Consider the following 21,347-nt stretch of genomic DNA (forward strand, 5'->3'; position numbering starts at 1 on the left):
TGTACCGCTGCACTCTATCCCACAACAGAGTGAGACTCTGTCTCTAAAACATAAAATTAAAGAAAAAAAATCCCAGTACCCATGTTGCACCTCAAACCAATTAAATAAGAATCCAGGGATGGGCAGCAGCTCCTCAGGTGATTCCAGCTGTAGCTCCCGTTCGAGAGGTGCCCACCGTGCTCTTCCTCGTAGGTAGCGGTGTGGTGTGTAAGGAGTGAGTGCAGGTAGGTGGTCAGGGAAGGCTTCCTGTGCAGGGGAGTTTGAGTTTAGTGGGTTTAAAGGGTGAAACAGTGAGGAGGCTTTTCCATGTTGCTGATTTGCTCATTACTTTCCAAGTGTGATTGCATTTCTACGTTTCTGTGAGATGGTTCCAATAAATACATTCACAAATCAGGAAACAACAACAAAAAGACATCCTTTGTCAGGGCCTCCATTCTCATTTATGGCTTCAGGAAAACACGGTTATCGCTGTTGCGTGTGCTTTTTGTCAGGGAGATAATTGTGGAAATTTGGTTGCTTCCCGTCAAGCGCAGATCCTTTTGTGGAGAAAATTTGAGCCATCCATGTATCGATTTTACAGTAATTGAGATTTAGCAAGCTAAAGGAAGATGATAGCCCTTTTTGTCAAAAGGAAGGCGGTAAAAATATGTTTGAGGGGAGCGAGAAGAAAAATAGGTTATCAGTGATGAGAGAAAGCCTGCCACCTGTCTTTCTCTTCTCTCCAGAAGGAGAAGGTGGCATCTATTAGCAGGGACCTTAAGTGGTTCCAGCCGGTAAGACTCTTACAGGAGGAATCTGTCATTGGGACCCAGACAGTCACTGAGAGTTGGATGGTTCAAGATGAGTCCCTGCCCAGGGGCACTCGTGAAGCGGAGCAGCTTGGGGACATCTGTTGCACTAGCTAGGCTTGGTACTTAAGGTGTTGGTTCTGTTCTCTTTCTGATTGTCAACTTTGAAGATAATGAAATGCAGCTTGTGGAAGGGAGAGTAAATAATGGCGGTATATATTTTAGGTAAATCAGCAGGTGAAGCTGCTGAATGCGGCATTTGTTTATTTAAAATCCCCTTCACAGGGAGGCTGGTGTTAAATACTTGTCTTTTCTCCCTGCTAGACCCTAGGGAATAGCAATAGTTCACGTTGCTCAAACACTCTGTGGAGGAAACAGGGATGAGCGCAGGGCTTTCGGTCTCCAAGAGCAAATAAACACAGTATGCCTGCCTCCCCTCACCTGGCTGGTGTGGAGTCGGGTTAAAATGAGGAATGGTATCGTCGCTATAAAGGCCAATGAGGGAGATGCCCCTTTAGAACCCGTGTGTTGGAGAGCAGGTGTGATGAGCACCTGAGGTCAGACCCTGCCCTGGGAGGCTGTAGCTGTGGTCAGCCTTGTTTAATCTCCTTCTGTACCTCCAGCATTTACAGGGTCTGCTTACACAGAGTCAGTGTTTGGGAAGTGTGTGTTGACCTGATTTGATTGACAGAACCTGTGATTTAATGACTATGTTCTGAAGGAGTTGGGTATGTTTGCTTTTTACTTTTTTTTTTTTTTTTTTTTAAGATTCATTTATCTAGGACCTCTTTGGAGAAGAAAATGGAAGCATGTGTGCTTTTAAATTTATTCCCTTCACGCAGCAGTCTTTTGCTTGGCCCTCAGTCCCTGGGTGATTCCTGGACAAGCACCATCTTGCAAGAACATAATCTGTATCAGTTGCTCCCCTGTTATCCCACTGTGGTGGCCCCTGTCACCTGTGAGTAGTCAATGAATCAATGAGTAATTTTTGAGGTCTTCACCAGTGCATGAATTTTGGAATATGGTACATACATGTGCTACTATTGATCTGCATGTTAAATGAATAAACCTTTATTTATTTTTGTAGCTAAAAATAATCTTACACATTGTAGAGTTTGATTTTCCCATCCCAGTGGATTTTCTTGGGGCCTCCTTGGGCTGTATACCACTGGGTTTACAGCACCCCTTTCAAGCACCTCACTAGCAGAATCTGAATTCAGGTCCACTGCAGTCTGGCCTCTGTCTCTTTCTGCAGACTTGCCTCTTGTTGCTACCCAGCCATGATGAACTGTTTGAGTTCCCAGGATTGATTATGTCTTCTCTCTGTTTCATGCTAACATCCACAGCTTTTCTTCTTAAGGTGACTAACATTTACTAGTCTTCCTGAACTCAGTTCAAGGATCTCCTCTTCTCGGAAGTCTACCGTCTGCGTCCCCACTGCTAACTCTGCCTCACTCCACCCTGTAGCATCTCCAGGTTGAGGCAGTGCCTATCCTCTGCATCCCTGAGAATCCTATGATTTCTCTCATACCAGCTGTTAGCATGCCATGCAATCACTGTCTCTTTTTCCCTCCCTAACAATTTGAGCTCCTTGCAGTTGGAATTATGTCATCTTTATTTCTTTCTGAGCATCTAGAACAGTGGTCTATCAAAGAATAGGTGTTTAATAACTTCTTGCTCAATGAATCAGTGAATTTGTTTCCTTATTTAAATATTTGTTGCCAGCCAATACAACATGGCAGGCCCTGTGCAGGGGGCTGGTGTGGACGCAAAGGTGTATAGGGCACTTTCCTACTCAGGGTTGGGACAGTTTAAGGCCTGCTGGGCAGACAGAGCCACAGCTGTATGACAGGGTAGAGAAAAAGAGGATGAGGAGAGAAAGGGAGGTGGGAGAAGAGAATGAGCTGAACGCAAGGCAGGCAGCTGTGATATTTTATATAGCTTTGCGCATTTTGGTCTCCTGTAAGCCCAGTGAGATGAAAAGGTATTCCCATTTTACAGAGGAAGAAATTGAGGCTGAGACTGGTTACAGAGCTTAAAGGTCTAAATTGACCCAGGCAGTCAATGGCGGAGTCAGGCAGGCTTCCAGCCCAGCCCCTTGGACAGCTGGCTGCTTTAGATTCTGCCAATTGCTGGTCGATATGTTTTTGTAAAATTAGAGGTGAGAATTTTAGAAGGTTGGATGTAACTGGGGTCCCAATTATTGAAAACACTAGCGGAATTATTTTAGGTTTATACACTTGTTTTTTTTCTGATACCCTAAGAGTTTATGTAATGAATTTTCATGGTGCTATAAATAGTTAACGAAACTGTGTGATCCATTAGTTAAATGAAATGTTGCTAAGTATGCCATGTTGCTGTCAAATAAATTCCTTTAATATTGCTAAAACCCGGTTCTGGCTTTTGTTAGCTTTGAGTTTGATTATAGAAGCACACTGTCTTCCCTCCCTCTTTGCCTTGCCAGAGATTGACTGATGTCTGAATAACAAGAGTGCTGCCTTCTGGAACATAGCATTTTATTTTTCCGAAAATACTTTCACATAAACCTATGAGATTATTCTATTATTATTCTATTTTACAGATGAGTAAACTGATAAAAAAGATTAGTTTGTTTAATTCTAGATTATACCCTAGAAAAGCTAGACCATCAGATACTGTGTCGCAAGATCCCCCTTATTTACCTTTCAATTTAGTTAATAAAAAGAAAATATGCCTTGTTCATAAACAACTTAAATGGATTTTGGCCGCATTGTTTGGTCCCTATTTAAAATTGTTACTACTTGTATTATGCTGTCAGTGTTAGTTTTATGATCTCAGCATACAGTAAGAGATGTGGCACGTTCTCTTTTAGAATTTTATAGAGACATTGCTTATGTTAACATTTGTGATATCACAGTGTCGATTTCATGAAAACTGATAGATAGTTTTCTTTCTCCACTTCTGGTCCAAAGGGAAATAAAAGTTCTATAGGTTTTGTGAAATTGTAACTGATCTTTTCTCTCTTTGCTTTGGCTTCTAGGAATCTCATAGTCAAACATATAGCCTGTCTTCTACAGCCGTATCAATGTTTTGATGTCTTATTCTTGCTTCTGCCTTCATCTTCATTTCTAATTTTTTGTGTCCCTTTGCTCCTACTTTCTTTCTTTCTTTTTTTTGAGATAGAGTCTTGCTCTGTCACCCAGGTGGAGTGCAATGGCACGATCTGGGCTCACTGCAAGCTCCGCCTCCCGGGTTCACGCCATTCTCCTGCCTCAGCCTCCCAAGTAGCTGGGACTAGAGGCACCCGCCACCTCGCCCGGCTAGTTTTTTTGTATTTTTTTAGTAGAGATGGGGTTTCACCGTGTTAGCCAGGATGGTCTCGATCTCCTGACCTCGTGATCCGCCCGTCTCGGCCTCCCAAAGTGCTGGGATTACAGGCTTGAGCCACCACGCCCGGCCTGTTACTACTTTCTTATTTGGTTTATCCTATTATAGAAAATGGATTTTATAAGGCTTTCTATAAATTGCCTAAAATTTTATTTTTTTTAATAATGCGGGGTAAATATAACTAACAATGCCACACCATGAAGATGAGCTGTTAGACTAAGATAGTCTCCCATATTTGTGATTTGTTTTTTCCTCTTTCTTGTTACCGTTATGGCAAGAGAGCTTTGACTGGATCCGTACCAAGGCTGTCAATCTATCAGTTTTGTGGGCTTCAAAGTTTTAAAGCTAGGAATATGTCCTATCAATGTATTATTTTTCTTGAAAGGTTTGGTAAAGAAGATGATGATTGTACATCTGCTGCAATGATGGTCTTTTATTAGCAGAAAGATGCAGCATCTCTCACTATTCTGCCAAAAGTTTCTATAGCACTTGTACCTTTCACACCCACAGCAGCTTTATAGAACTGCTGCCACTGGGTTCCTGCAGAGCCTTACATTTAACTGTTGTCTTGACCCTGCAAAAATCAAATATGCAGCATGGGGGAATTGACAGGTTAATGACATAGTCCCAGGGATGGAGAGGGAGATACATAATCTACAAAAGGGCTATTTAGGCTGAGTAATTAAAGGAACCTGCAGTGGTTCAGGGGATAGGAGGATGTAAAGTCTGAGTGGGCATGGAATACAGTCTAGAGGGGGAGTTTAGAGCTCAGGAAGAGAGGACCCTGTTCCATGCAACTTTGGTCCGTAGACTTCTGCCAAGTTTGGCAGTCTGGGGAGTTACAGGGGTGGAGGCGGAGTCAGAACTGGCAGCCATAAACGAATTTTAAACTCAGCTAGCCTTGGGCATTAGAAAGCATCCCATCTAGGGAGCTGGAATGGGTTGGAACTTAGGAGAAAAGTGAGGCCAGAATTGACTTAACTACATACTTCTTTGTGTTAGAGTTTGAGCTAGGCTTTTTTTCCCTTTTTCTTAATTTGTAAATAATCTCACAATTACAGGAAAAAAGTATAGGCATAAGAATATGAAAAAAACACCATATGCCCTTTACTTAGTATCACCCATTGCTGATATTTTATCTTACTTGATTCATCATTTGTGTGTTTTCTCACTGTGCATGTATATATAAATATATTCCCATGTATATGCATACACATGCAAGTATACATGTATATGAATTTTTTTCTGAATCGTCTGAATATAAGGTGCACATATCTTGGCCCTTTACTCCTGAATAATTAATGCGTTTCCTAAAAACAACTATATTATTTTATATAATAACAGGAAAGTTTTCAAGTTAAATAGATTTACCATTAATGCAATATGTTTACCTAACTTACTATTCATATTCAGGTTTATCAATTGGCTCAGTAATTTTGGGGGGCTAACATTTCTTTTCTCTCCAGTATAATATCCTGTATAGATATGATATTTAATTGTTATTTCTGCTTAATTTCTTTTAATCTAAAATATTTCCACAGCTTCTCTTTGTCTTTTATTACGTTTTCAATGACTACAGCTCTCCCCTTCCCATTTTTTAAATGCCTAATCTGATTAGATTCCTGGCCAGAAGACTACACAGTACTGCATAGTGATGTTGTGTTCTGCTCAGGGTATCACATGCTGTCCATCTGCCCCTGTTTGTTGAAGTTAATTTTGTTAACAAGGTTTTGTCCAATTTCTCCACTATGCAATTACAAAGTTTCCCTTGGAACTGATACACAATAAGTGGGAAGACAGTTTAAGACCTGGAAATATTCTGCTTCTTATCAAACATTTTTCCCTGGACTTAGCATCTGTTGATGATCCAGTCTTTACTCTGATGGCTCTGATGGCTGCAAAATGTTGATTTTATAACTCCAGCACTCGGTATTTACCAGTCAGCACCTGTTCTGCTATAAGCAAGACAGCCTTCCATTCTTACCCCATTTGTATGTCTGTCTGTCATCAGTATAGATTTGTGGATTTCTATTTTTTTCAATGGTTTATTATTTATTACCATCCTTAATTATAGCAGTGTTTAAATAATTCCTAATTAGGCTGGCAAGAACTCTTCACGATGGCTTCTGTGTCCTTTATAAAATTCTCTCATCATTTTTTGTTTGTTTTGAGCACTTAATTTCTGGAATAACAAGATATTTCAGGCTCGTTTTGTACGTGCCATGCACCAGCTCTGAAATAATTCATTTCCCCCAAGAAGCCTTGGTTTCTTTTGCTGGAAAATGATAACAGAATCCAAAATCTAAGTATTAGTTATCTCATTGTTGCTAGAGTATCTTTGCTCCTAGGCCCTCTTAATGGACAGAGATAGGAAATAGTTGCGTATCAACACATACATACATTCATACCTATACATTTATATACAGATGCATGCATACTTTATAAATCCCGAGTTTACTTTGAAACCTACAATTTTCAATCTATCACTTTAGCATTCTTTCCTGCTTTCCTTTCCATGTTTTAACATCCCTTGTCCCATAGGAGAAGCTTGGCTCCCAACAATATCTGTGCATTTATTCCCTTGCTCCATTCTATAGAACATCGAAAATAGTTTCAGAATTGATTTGCTCACAACACTACAGAAAACAAGCCTGCTAAAAAGACTTCAGAATTTGTTTGCTGCTACTCTTGCTTCACCTTTACGCAAGACTGGGTGTGTGCCATCCAGTTCTGTGTGTATGTTATTTGATAGTTTTTTCTCCTCCACCTCTTTAGCAAGTGTGCTTACGATGTCCGTTTAACATACAATTGAATTGATTTGCTTCCGTCTACTTTTAGTTTTACGCTCACCCTTCCCTTCCCTATTAATTTATTTTTTTTCAGATAGGTAGAACATTAATATGCTTCCAAATGTGGGAATTATGCAAAAAGCTGTATCCTGAGAAGTATCACCCTCTGCCACATCCGTTTCACCCTGACACCCAGTCACATCACCACTAAGTGATGAAAAACAACTTTCGTGTTATCTGGTTTGTTTATCCTGTGTATCTTTTTATAAAGATAAAGGTAGCATGCTATAGACTGAGCTAGGCTTTTTAATGCCCAAATCTCATTTATCTTCTAAATCTCACATACTTGGTGGTGGTATTCCCATTTTACGGATGAGGAAACTGAGGCTTCTTGTCTGTACTGTTATAAACCTTTGGGCCTTGTTGATAAATGTCCCGTTTTCTATGCTTTACACCTTGGATGAAGCTAAGACAGACATCAAATCACAAAACATGCCAATAGTGACATAGAGTTTTAATGCATGCCGTTACTGCCACACAAACTCAAAGTCTTGGTTTTGGGAAAACTACATTTTCATCTGTTTTTTAGCACTACGTTATGTTTTTAAACTGGAATTTCCTGTGGCCTTAGTGTTGTCACACAAGGCTCATATCAGGTTGGGAGGGGTTTTGTTTTGTTTTTCTAATTGGGTGAAATTCACATGACATAAAATTAACCATTTTAAAGTCATATTTATTGTAGTCACGATGTTGTGCAACATCACCTCTGTCTGGTTCCAGAATATTTTCATCACTCCCAAAGAAGACCCCATACCCATTAAGCAGTTCCTCAGCCTTATGCCCCTCCCATAGCCCCTGGCAACCACTGATCTGCATTCTGTCTCCAAGGATTTGTCTATTTTGAATATTTCATATAAGTGAAGTCATACAATATGCAACATATTTTGTCTAACTTACTTGGCTTGCTGTTTTCAGGGTTTATCCACATTGCAGTGTGTATCAGTACTACATTTCCTTTATACGTTGAGTAATAGTCCATGGTACAAATATTTTGTTTTTTCATTCACCCACTGATGGAAATCTGGGAGGGCTTTGAGTGAAGTTGGAGAGACGAGTGTGTTGTAACTTGCCCTGTGCTGTACTATTTACTAGCTATGTGACTTTGGACAAGCTCCTAAGCTGGCTTGTGCCTCAGTTTCCTCATTTGTTTAATGTAGATAATTATATTGGACTCTTCAAATAGTTGAATGAATTGCATCAAATAATGCCAGAAAAACTTATAGCATAGTACTTGGCAAATAGTGAGCCCTCAATAAGTAATAGATGTTTTATTGTGGGATTATATGAGGAAAGGGGGAAAGAAAGAACGTAAATGTGTATTATAGTATGTGTTTACTGTGTGTTTGTTCTGTTGTAGCTGCTGAAACCTTCATGCTTTGTTTTAAAAAAAAAAGGCATATCTGTTTTCTCTGCTTTGTGGTTTGGTGTTTTTGGCCCCCACCCCATCGCTAAACATGAAATTTTACATTTTAGAAGCAGTTCACTAGACAGAATGTCTGTAGTGGAATGTTACATAATTCACATTTAGATTTGAAGAGCTCATTATAAAAAACCTGACACACTTCAGGAATATTAAATTACTGCAGATTGTGTGGAGCAAAGAAATATTATTGAAGCATTTCAAAATTCCAGGCAAGCCTGAATTTAACTGATAGGGTTTCACAGCTTTCACTGGGGAAAATGATTTGAGTTGTCACATGGTTTCTGGCCCTGGAGGACTTTAATCTCCTTAATTACAAAGAAGCGAATTTCCTAAATAATTTGGAGTTACTTCACAGCATTTGCTCAACCTCTGCCTTTTGGAAAATTAAAGGGGATGCCAGGGTCCATACTGGGTACGTTCTCACAGTACTGTAGCTTCCTTATTTAAGTTTTTATTCAGAATCATGGTGGTTTCCTTTCATTATTGATGTAGGGATGTACTTCAGAAATTCACAAGTAATGCTTGTAACACTTGAACATAATCATATTTTGTTGAACAAGCATCTTTGAAGATAGAAATAGGGAGAGATGCTATATTGTGATTTAGAAGGTTGAAGAAGAGAAAATGGCCCAAATCCAATCCAGTTTTATACACTGATTTTAAAAAATTCTTGAAAATGTGTAAAATCCATATATTTCAGCTACTTTCTGAATTTATAGATTAGGCACCTACTGTGTCCAAGACCAATATGATACCATTTCCTACAATTCATCCTCAAACAGCAAAATTAACTTGAATCAGTTTCTTCCTTTGTAAAGGGGAGATAATACAGACTTTCGATCACATACCAGCCATGTGGCCTTGAGCAAGTGGCACAGGAATTTATGTGCCTAATATTTATTAAATGCTTACCAGGAGGCGTGCCAGACACTCTTCCAATCACATTACGTGTGTGATCATACTTGATTGCCACAACAGCTCCGCCAGTGGGCACTATTATCCCCAGTGTACAGATGAAGAAACTGAGGCAAAGACCAGGTTGAGTAACTTCCTCAAATCATGTGGCTTGTAAGTGGCTGAAACTGAAGTTGTCCAAAAATCAAATCATAAAATAAGTTGGGAGAGAGTCTGTTTTGCTACGGAGATCAAAACATCTTTCTGCCTGTGATGTCTCTTCGAACTGAACCTTGAGGAGTCAATAGAATGTCAAGGCAGACTTGAGACAAGAGATTCCATAGAAAGATAGCAGCACAAGGAAAAACTGGGAAGATGGGGAAGTGCATCACCTCCCTGCTAGACTTGTGCCTCCTTTTACTTGTTTGGTTGTTGATTTCACTCCTCCTTGCTTTTATACATGCTGATCTTTCTGCCTGAAACAACTATTCATTCATTCATTCATTCTACATATAATTATTGAGAAGCTGTTGGTCCTTTCCCTTATTGTCCTTTTGACAGAAACATTACTCTTCAACATCTCACAGACTAGGGCTTATCCTCTGAAGCTTTATTGACCCTTCCAAGCAAAGATGAATACTTGCATCTTTCTGCCCCGTATGCCTGGTATTTATATGCCTGTTTTAGTTTTGGTCACATATGTGTGTTGCCATCCCTTACATGACTGATACCCCTGTTAGATTGAGCTTCTTTGAGAATAGGAACCAGCCTTTGACTACGTACTCTTGGCCAGTATGGCTACTTGGTAAATATCTGTTAACATGAATGAGCTAGCATTTGTACCTGGTCCATAGTAGATTCTTAGTAAATACTTGCTGCAATGAAATGGTAAATATTATTAATAAATTTGATTATGTTTATACATGACCAAATTTTGTGACTCTGTCATCTTCCATTGAACGTTGTCTTAGAGACAAGGGGCTGGAAAGGGTGTGGGGGCTGGTGGCAAGGTATAGATAGATGGTATAAAAGTGACAGGATAAATTCTCATTTTCTGTGTACGATTTCATGGACCCTGTTTTACAAAGATAACTTTCTGTTTTTCTTAGTTGTAGCCTTAGATTCACTAGATCAAGTACTTTCATTTGGGCCATTTCCTTTTTAAAAAATAGTTAGCTTATATATAAATAAAACAAAACAGATATCTTTGGATTAAGGTGGGAATTTCCTCATATCCAAGCTTTACTATAATTTTACATGGCTTTTATATTAGACTTTCTGGTTAAGATTAACTAGATTGTCATGATTAACAGGTTTGGGTCATTATTATTTTTGAACTGAAACTGGCATTCGAGGTCAGTCGTTTTCTATTAAACCGTTCTAGATCTGTGGGATGAACTAAGAATTGGCTGCACAATTCGAAGATCCATTTCTAATAGCTTTTTCTTAATACTTTTCAAAAGTGGAAATTGGTGAAATGTTTACTTTTTAATAGAACTCTCATATAACTATCAGATAGTCACAGGAAAAGACTATTATCAAAGAGAATACTGTATATTCGTTTAATTTGAATGAGACCAAGTGAGATACTATATGTGAAGCAGTAGCTAAGGGCATAGTATATAGTAACTATTACCTGTAAGTGAAGTGGTTGTATTATCTTTATTATCATTATTCTCTTCCTAGCACAGTGTTTGAGTTTAATAGCACCTGGTATTGTTCAATGCATATTTATTAGAGAATGAATGAATGAAATCTGTGTCTGCCTGTTTCTTTTCTTTTTCTCTGCACATTAAATGCTTGTCTGCTCTTATAGCTGGAGGAAAAGTTGACATAAAATTGGCTTGCTGGAAAGTTTCTCGGCCCCATTTGTCACCTTACCCTTGGAGTCCAGTTTTATGTCAACTCTATGCCCCCTCTGATGCCTGCCAGTGAGGGACAGACCACAGGTCACTTCCATATGATCTGCTTTTGCTGCCAAGGCGCTGATCAAGCTTGGCTGATAGACGGGTGCTCTCTTGGAAATATCTCCATGGGGCTGGCCATACCTTTGCTGTATGTTCTGGTTGGGATCTGATGCTTGAAAATAAGAAACACAGAAAACAGAGTTGGGTTTTGTCCCTCTTATAAATCTAGACTTTTAAAGATCTATATTGAGTTACCTAGTTTGAGAAGCAGTTTTGCCACTATAAGCCTCTCATTCCCTTTGCTGTATAAACCCTATCAATGCCTTCATGAAACCATGGGAGCAGTTTTTGCGTGAAGACCAAGATTTTGTTTGTATATGTTTGCCAATTCACTTTTTTAAAATGTCTGTTTAACTTTGTAACAGTGATGATTCTGAATGTTCTCTTGCCTTGATTTGCAGCACTCAAGAAGAGTGAATGAAATGTGTAGCTCAGAGTGTCATTTCTGAAGGGAGGAGTCTTTCTCTTGGAGAAGAGTCCTCAATGAGCCTGGCCAAGGCCCGGGATCTGTGTGAAGTGGACTAAGGATTAAGTAGGATGTCAACTGAGACAGAACTTCAAGTAGCTGTGAAAACCAGCGCCAAGAAAGACTCCAGAAAGAAAGGTAGGGCTGAATTTGACCTTTTTTTTAAATGGCTACTCTTCTGCACAGGAATGAGTTTTTAAATCTCTGGAATGATAGAAAGAAATATCTTTATGATTGCAAATATTTTTAAATAGTCATTTTGTGTGTTTTGTATTCATAATATAATAATGTAATGGTTCATTATTCTCCAGATAAAATCCAAAACTTTTCTGCACAGGAATGAGTTTTTAAATCTCTGGAATGATATAATCTCTGGAATGATATAAATAAATATCTTTATGGTCACATGTATTTTTAAATAGTTATTTTGTGTGTTTCGTATTCATAATATAATAATGTAATGGCTCTTCATTTGTATCCATAATATAATAATGTATATAATATAATAATGTAATGGCTCTTCATTACTCTCCAAACAAAATCCAAAACTTTTCTCATAATATACAAAGTTTTTCTGCATATGCCTTCTATCCATCCCTCCAGCAACATCTCTGCCTAACCTCCCACTTCCCCATCCCTGTTTACCCTCCAGACATCCTGTAGTTCATCGTTACCTGTACCAGTGGTTGTCAAACTCTGGCTGAACCAGAATCACTGGAAGGGCTTGTTTAAAGCCTTCATTTCTGAGTCTCATCCCAAAGTGTCAGATTCGGTGTCTAGGGTAGGACGCAAGACTTTCCTTTTAAAACAACTTCCTAGGTGATGCCAGTCCTGCTGGTCCAGAGACTCTACTTTAAGAACCACTGGACTCTTAATCCAGCCTGAAATCCTTTTTGGTTGCCCTTTGTTGTTGTTGTTGTTGTTTTCTCTGAACTGACTCCTGCTTATTCACTAGGTTTGAGTTTAGGGGAGCCTCCTGGGGGAGCCTTTTCTTACTCCCAAAATTGACATAAATGTTTTTATTTGTTTTGTTTCATTAGTACTTGGTTAGTGTTTCACTTTATTAAAAATGTCCTGCATAAACTCCTTTGGAGCTAGATGTTTTGTTCACGTTTTAAGTCTCAGCACTTAGGAAGTGCTTGGCAGAGAGAAGCCAGAGATATCTGGCAATGAAGATTTGCAGGCATAGTGTGATAATAAAGTAATTCTATCACTTTTCATGTTTTCTGGAGAATTTAGCCCCATGGCTTTAGGACCATGTTTTTCAGTAAGCTTCACCCCCTGCCAATTAAATATGAGCAACTTCTTTCTCTGTGTGTGTGTGTTTTCTCCCTGTAGTTTCTGCTCTCTCTCCCTTGTTTTCTCAGCTGCATGGGAGGGGATTGACAGAGCTCTCTTTCAGGTCTTGAAATCTGTCAATGTGGGCTTGCAAACCGGGATGCCTTTGACTTCTTTGTATAGACGGTGATTTGTTTGAGACATCACTGTGCCTGCCCAGTTATGTTTTGTGATGGCATTTGTCTGGCACTCTATATGAAGTAGGGGACATAACTGTAATACATATGCAGCTCTTGGACAGCCAGAAGCCCAGGAAAGACTATAAATTTTGCTTTTGATGTTTATTTGAAACACAAATATTTTGGAGGCAGTCTATTTCGTTCCCTAAAAATTAATGTAAACCTGTTTTCTATGCATCATGGTCTAAGAATAATAGAAAGAAAGTGGGTAAAAGAACATGTCTTGGGAGACTGCTATGTGGGGGGAAAAAAAAAAAGAGGTCGCAGAGTCCAGTATGTACTAGAATTTAAATGCTTTTTCAGTGGAAACTGACAAGTTATATTTTTGCCTCAAATTTAACCTTTCCACCAAACCTGCACTCTTGAATGCTTAATGCATTAAAAATGTTATCTTAGTGCATATTTTTTCATTCTTAATTTTAACATGCAAAACCAGAAGCATTCTGCAGAGAGGATTCAGGTTTTCAGGACATTGGCTCAGTTGGGGATTTGGGATAACAGCGTGAAGGTGACCCTTCTAGAACCTCCTCATCTTCATGTCCTAAAAAAACTCTGAAATCAACATAATACATATGTGAGGAGTGTCCTCCAGGGAGTGGTTAATACCATGGAATTTGGGTAGGCAGAGCTGGATTCAAATTCTGGCTTTACCACTTTCTCACTGTGTGACCTTTGAAAGCATTTAACCTGAGCCTCATTTTCCTCTCTTATAAAATGGGTGTATAATATTACTGACTTCAAAGGCTCACTATGAAGATTAATGAAAATAAGGCAAATAAAATACTTAATATATTACTCGCCATATATTAAATGCTCAACAAAGGTTAGCTGTGATCTTCTTCCTCTTTTTCCTCCCTTTTCCTTTTCTCCTTCTCTTCTCCTCCCTTCCCTGTCATCTTTCTCAATTTCCCTCCTCTCCCCTCTTTTCTCTTTTTCTCTTCCTTCATCATTCATCTTGTCTTAATTAGCTTGAGCTGCCATAAGAAAGTACCATAGACTTGGCAGCCAAAACCACAGAAACATGTTTCCCACAGATCTGGAGGCTAGAAAGTCTAAGATCAAAGTGCCAGCCAGTTTGGTTCCTGGTGAGGGCTCTCTTCCTGGCTTGTAGATGGTCATCTTCTCAGCATGTCCTCACATCTGTAATCCCAGCTACTTGGGAGGCTGAGGCAGGAGAATCACTTGAACCTGGGAGGCAGAGGTTACGGTGAGCCAAGATGGTTTCATTGCCCTCCAGCCTGGGTGACCGAGTAAGACTCGGTCTCAAAAAAAAAAAAAAAAAAAAAAAAAGAGAGAGAGAGAAAATGTGCTGGTAAGCATTAATTCATTTCTTGTTCTTCAGTTTTGATGATGTAATAGTATTTCATTAAACAAATGTTGCTAACTTGGACAAAATTAATACAACTTTAAAAGGAATAAACAGTTTATATACTGATATTGAATCTTGAATATAACCGTGTCGTTATGCTCTTTTATTACTACTACTTTCTCCAGCTATGCTTGGATTTTCTATGGAGACAGCATATAACCTGCAAATAAATTTCTCATCTATCCTTAAGTACGTAGTCTTTTTCTCTCTAATTGGCTAGATCTGTCATTATAATATTTAGTGATAGTAAATGTCCTTATCTTGTTCCTGATTGCTTCTAGATTACATTTAAGTGACGCTTAAGTTTTTACTAAAGATAGTTTTCTGGCCGGGCATGGTGGCTCACGCCTATAGTCTCAGCACTTTGGGAGGCTAAGGTGGGTAGATCGCTTGAGCTTATGAGTTTGAGACCAGCCTGGGCAACATGATGAAACCCTGTCTCTACCAAAAAAAAAAAAAAAAAATGCAAACAATGGCCAAGCATAGTGGCGCATGCCTGTAGTCCCAGCTACTTAGGAGGCTGAATTGGGAGGATGGCTTGAGCCCGTGAAGGGGAGCTCGCAGTGGGACACAATCGCACCACTGTACTCCAGCCTGGGCAATAGAGCCAGACCTTGTCTCAAAACAAAACACAACAAAATAAAACATATTTATTAGTTCCCCTTTAGGTATTATTTTCTAGGAAGTATTTTTAAATTCTAAATTTGCATGCTGAATTTTATCATATGCTTTTTCTGTATTTATTTCAATGATTATACGTATTTTTCCTCTTATAATTTATATTGTGGTGGATTTAACTGATAGATTTTTAAATCTTCATTTCTGGGGTAAATCTTACTTGGTCGTAATGCTTTTATTTTCTACACCCTGGTGGATTTGATTTGTTAGGTTAAGAAATGTTTTTTTGTATCTATATTTACCAGCAAGATTTGTTAGGTTGAGGAATGGTTTTTGTATCTATATTTATCAGCAAGATTGGTGTGTAACTTCTTTTCTGGGACAACCCTTGTGTCTGGTATTAGTTAATATTATATTCTCATATAATTATTTTTATCAGTTAATATTATGTCCTCATATAATGATTTTTGGTAGGGATGAAACGCTGAATAATATTTAGGACTATTTCTGGAAAATATTATCTTTTTTTTTTACATTTATTTAACTTTTTAAAAGCTGTATGTGCTTATTGCTGAAATTAGAAAGGACAAACAAAAATAACTACTATTAACAACTGAAGTTACATCCTTAAACTGGCCTTCCAGGATAATATGTGGTTGACATCATACTCTTCATACAATTTCATGTCCTATTTTGTTATTTGATATAAGTGTATTTCCCATATTATTACCTGATATTACAAAATAGAAGTGTTTTTTCCCCCCTATTATTAAGATTTAGATGACTCCAGGGGCAGATATTTTAATTCCTGAAAAAAGAATACCTGACAATTTGGGTCATCTATTGTGGGAAAGAGTGGCATAAAGAAAGTTAAGAGGCCCTTTAGAGTTCTTCACAAGCCTATCACCCTAGTTCTTTAACTCGAGCTGTTGAAAGCAAGCCAGACGGTTTCAAATACAAGTCACACAGGGGCATATTTCATCACAAAATGAGTTTCTAGGCAGGCTATTTATGAAATGTAACTAGAGTATTCACAATTCAAGTAAGGGATGCAAGTAGTGAAAAATAAAGTTTTTTTTTTCCATTTTATTTGTATTGGGTTGTGTCACTGCACATACAGCTTGTCAAATGGTGCCCATTCCAGAAGTGGAATTTGATGGAAGGCCCGAGGAAAATAATGTATATTTTCAGGTTCGTTACCTGCCATCAAAGGAGGACAATCAGTTGACACTATTCTTGTTATTTGTAATCTCCGTATTAGGGCACTCAGTGGAAGATCATGGTAGAGGAATGTGTCCCATGATGAATAGATAGATATTTCTGGGGGCAGTGCCTGGAGTCTTCCAGTCAGTGCCATCTGTCAGCTTAGTGTAGTGGAAAGAGTACTGACTTCGGACCACAGCAGACCTGGTTTTTAGTTCTAACTCTTCTCTTTATATGCTGTGTAACTAGAGACAGGTTAGTTAGCCTCCTTGAGCCTGGTTTCACTTATCTTTAAAGGGAGGTGTGTGTGTGTGTGTGTGTGTGTGTGTGTGTGTGTATGTGTGAATATTTTCACTTGTCATAGAAAGGTGAGGGGGCTGGGTGCGGTGCTCACGCCTGTAATCCCAGCACTTTAGGAGGCTGAGGCGGGCAGATCACCTGAGGTCAGGAGTTCGAGACCAACCTGGCCAACATGGTAAAACCCTGGCTCTACTAAAAATACAAAAATACAAAATTAGGGCATAGTGGCACTTGCCTGTAATCCCAGCTACTTGAGAGGCTGAAGCAGGAGAATCACTTGAACCTGGGAGGTAGAAGTTGCAGTGAGCTGAGACTGCCTCCAAATAAATAAATAAGAAATAAAAGAAAGAAAGAAAGGTAAGGGAGATACTGTGGGTGAAGAGCTAACTTGGGGTCTGCAATGTAGTATGGCTTAGTCAGTGTTAGTGTGTTAGTGCTCTGTGTTTCTGAAATCACAGTTCACTATTACCTCCTTATTTTCTAGAAACACCTGGAAATAGTGAAACTTTTTTACTTCCCTTATATTTCATGTTAGTGCTATACCCAGGGATCATCAGTTAACCACAATGACAATGACAAAAAGCTACCTTCATATTTTCTCCCAGGAGAATTTTGACTCCAAGAATCAAGGCTTTAAGGAGATTTAGGAGAAGTCAGTGATCACAGGGCAGATGCCTCAGGTTTGAAGTCACATCAAACCGAGTGTGAACCCTCTGTACCTCGCAGCTGTGCTAACTTTTGGAAGTTTCTTGAAAAATTCTAGTTAGTTTGGGTTAAGGAATGGTACATTCAGGGTCATGACTGCTCAACTGGTCATTAGCCCTAGGGAGTAAGTTCCGCTAACATTGGCTTACCACATAGGAGCTTATAAATTACCATCATATTGATTATCTCATTAGGTCCTCAGGATCCTGAGAGATTAATTTTTTAAGAAAACAATCTTTTTATCAGGCTTATTTATCATTGCTTCTATATGCTGCTCTTGTCCTGCATAGGAGGCAGTCTGGGGCCAGTCAAGATACTGGGTATTTGGGTTCATACTTTAAGCCCCCCACTCTCTGGTGGTCTAACTTCAGACAAGTCACCTCTACTTTTTGAGCGTCACTTTTCTCAGCCACCAAATGGATGTAGAGATAATATTTGCTTGTCCAGTTTTGAAATTTAGTAGCGGCATCATTAATTAGTTCTTCTGTCCACAAACATTTATATAGCTCCAGCATGAGCCCAGCCTATGCTTGGCCTTCTGAAGAACAGAGAAATGCCTTAGAAGGAGAGTCTGACTCTAGTCATCCACGCTGTAGTTAAAGAACTGTGAGCTGGGAGGGTGGGGTAGGGGAGGGAGCCTTCTGATATTTATGTCTCATCCTTCCCGGAAAAAATATATTGTGTTTCTACTTTTCTGCTTTTATTCATTCCCAACCTCTTACTGTTCATAAAATGCATAAGGTTTACTTTGACTCCAAGTTTATTTTTGTTAATTAAAATATTCCATATTTATCATAATGAGGATGATTCTCATTAAAACTCTTTTCATTGCCTTCCTGACTAAAAGCAAGTGCATTTTTATTTTAACAAACACAAGTAACACAATACTCTGAAAGTCTGTATACATTAAAACATGAATAACCTCTCTGGAATACACAACTTCTCAGGAAGTTGACATATATAAAAGATTATAAGAAGTTAGTGTTTGGTGGCAGGCCACAGCCTGGTTGTCACAGATGAGGTCTCAAGAGGAGAATGATTTGCCAGTGGTCACTCCCCTGGGCAATGGCAGAGCCAGGGTTGCCACCCAGGAGTGGCTCCCTGGCTGAAGCTCCTTCCACTCAGTAGGTCCCAAACAACTGATGTTCTTAGGATTCACCTCATTAACCTCTCGGGGTGTTTGCTTCCTCTTCCTTACAGTGAAGACTTCTGAAAAGAGCCCATGTTTTAGAATTAGATAAACTGAAGTTGGAGTCAAGGCTTGGCACATTTTCTACTTGTCTATCTTGGGCTAGCTACCTAATCTTTTTGGGCCTCAACTTCATCTGTAAAATGGGAATAATAGTAGTTCCTATCTCAGAGTGTTGCAGTAAGGATATCACGAGTTCACAAGTATAAAAAACCTAGCATTGAAACTCTATACATAGAATCAAGATGAACAAATATTCCTTTCCCCTGTGGCCCCCAACTCCCACCATGTCTGAGAGGCGGCACATCTCTAGTGGTATAGGAAATACAGAGAGGTAGAAGGTACCCTTTTCTCCAGAGGACTATGGGATAGTTGGTAAGAAAAAGAAACTGGTCCCTCTTCAAATGGATACTTGCTCCAAGAATAACTGAGGGAATGAATAGGAAATATAAGGGAAAGTGGACCATGTTGTCAAGCTACAAAGATTTATTAGTAGCCATCATGTATGTTTCTTGCATATGAGCCATTTTAGATAAATTGTCCCTAATGAGCCTAACTCTTACATCATCCCATTGAATACATAAGAAAATAATGTTTAGAGAGGTCCAGAGACTTGCCGCCGGTCATGGGGCTTGTCTGCCTGAGTTGCCATACACTAGATCTTACCAGTGCTGAAGTCTGTACTGTCTTCCCTGAGTGTATTCTGTGGGTTTGCCTTGTGGCTTGATGCTGGAGAGTTGGAGAATGTGAAAAAATTATAGGGGCTCTACTCTTCTGGGGAGACTGGAGCATAGAAACTGATTAGCTACATCTTGTAAATTTATGGTGCTGCTCTGTCTTGACAGGTGACAAGAGAGAGCTAATCATTGGTGAGCTAATCATTCTCTATGAACTCTGTGATTTGTGAGCTTTAGAAATTCAAAACCAAGGATTTAATTATAAGAAAAGATAAATTTGTCTGAACTTGATCAGTAGAGCTCTTGGGCTAGAGGGCTTGGAGGCAGAGGGTCATGTTTTGGGGCCAAGCAGTTTACTTCTTTATGGTAAGACTGGTCATATGATGTGCTGTGGTGAAAAGAGACTTCTGTATTCTCTGTGGTCACATGGTCATGAATTGATTACAGGACACTTCACTCAGTGTGGCCATTCCCTGAAGACAAACTGTTTCAGGTTTAATTGGTGACTTAGTTCAGGACTTTGTTCTAATTGGTTTCCTTGCTAGAAGTCGGGCTTTCTCTAAACTCACCTTCATAGCTTCTTTCCTCTTTGAACTTGTTCTGTAACCGTGGCAGCATACACCACAGGACAATGCATCAAGTCCTTTGAAATGTGGTTCCTGACTCCTTTTCTGTCACTCTGCTTGCTCCCACCCTTAGCCACACTACACTTCAGGTCCCAGGCCTCACCTCTGTGGCTTTTGTGCAGACTGCAATTTCACCTTGGCTAGCTCTCTTACCCTGTGCACTTGCAATTTTTTTTTTTGGAAACCAAGTCTCGTTTTGTCACCCAGGCTGGAGTGCAGTGGCATGATCTCCACTCACCGCAACCTCTGCCTCCCGGGTTCAAGCGATTCTCCTGCCTCAGCCTCCCCAGTAGCTGGGATTACAGGTGCGCGTCACTGCACCCAGCTAATTTTTTGAATTTTTAGTAGAGACGGGGTTTTACCATGTTGACCAGGCTGTTCACGAACTCCTGACCTCAGGTAATCCACCTGCCTCGGCCTCCCAAAGTGCTAGGATTACAGTCACCTTTTGGTTAACATTGTGAGCTTCCTAACAACCTCAATTAATTAATCACTGATTATCAGTTCATGTGACCCTCTATATATCTTTCAAGTCCATTCATTCCTTCTCCCCTCACTAGCCCCCACCCTGAAGGTAGTTCAGCCTACCTTCATCTCTCATCTGGATCATCCTAGCACCCTCCTAAATGGTCTTCAGGTTTTCACTGCTGTCCATCTCCAAGCCATTCTCAGCACTGCTCATTAATGTGGAGATTTAATCAGATCACACTCCTGCATAAAACCCTTCAGTGAGTGGCTCCTCCTGCCCTCAGGAAAAAGTCCACACTGCTTATCATGGCATCAGAGAGGTGCTGTCTGGTCTGACCCCTTCTTATCTGTCCAGGCACATTCCTCACCACTCTTGCCAATCATACTTCACTGAGTGATCCCACTGAACCAATTTCAGTTCCCTGACCCTACCATGTTGATTTTTTACCCTTGGGGTTTTGTACATGTTTTTTCTTCTCCCAGGAATACATTTTTCTGTATTTGTTTCAAAGCCAACTCCGTGTATTCTTCAGTTTCAAGTTAAAGATGACTTTTCTTGAGAAATGCTTTGGTGACGCATTGCAACCCACCCACATACCCCCAAGTTGTAGGTCATGACCATCCTGTGTGCTCTCAGCCACTTTGCATTTTCTCCATTATTTAAATAAGGTTTATCCTCCTCTGTATCACACACTAGGCTGGGAGATCTGTGAGGACAGGGACTGTGTCTGTTTTATTAACCACTTTACTGCTGCCACTAAGGAGAATGTTGAAAAGTGTAGGTATGGAGCAATATTTATTGAATGAATAAGGGAGTAAATGAATGAACTTATGGCCAAGAAAAATCTCACCTGAGTCCCCTGGATTCTAAGGGGTCTCACAACACCCTGTACTATGGGTAAAGTGTGATAATTTTATCACA

The 21,347-nt window shown here is 39.5% G+C and overlaps 1 protein-coding gene across 18 annotated transcripts in view; it reads left to right on the forward strand.

Moving 5' to 3' along the window:
• The window catches only part of DAB1 (DAB adaptor protein 1), a 434,090-nt gene that overhangs the window by 120,648 nt on the left and 292,095 nt on the right, over positions 1-21,347 (forward strand). For all 18 annotated transcript variants that reach the window (XM_007978568.3, XM_038003849.2, XM_073007255.1 and 15 more), the window contains exon 2: positions 11,689-11,891. In XM_007978568.3, coding sequence (XP_007976759.1) covers positions 11,825-11,891 — 67 coding nt within the window. In that variant the 5' untranslated portion in view covers positions 11,689-11,824. The remainder of the gene's footprint in view (positions 1-11,688; positions 11,892-21,347) is intronic.

This window comes from Chlorocebus sabaeus, chromosome 20 (assembly GCF_047675955.1).
Source record: "Chlorocebus sabaeus isolate Y175 chromosome 20, mChlSab1.0.hap1, whole genome shotgun sequence".
NCBI classification, from domain to species: Eukaryota; Metazoa; Chordata; class Mammalia; order Primates; family Cercopithecidae; genus Chlorocebus; species Chlorocebus sabaeus.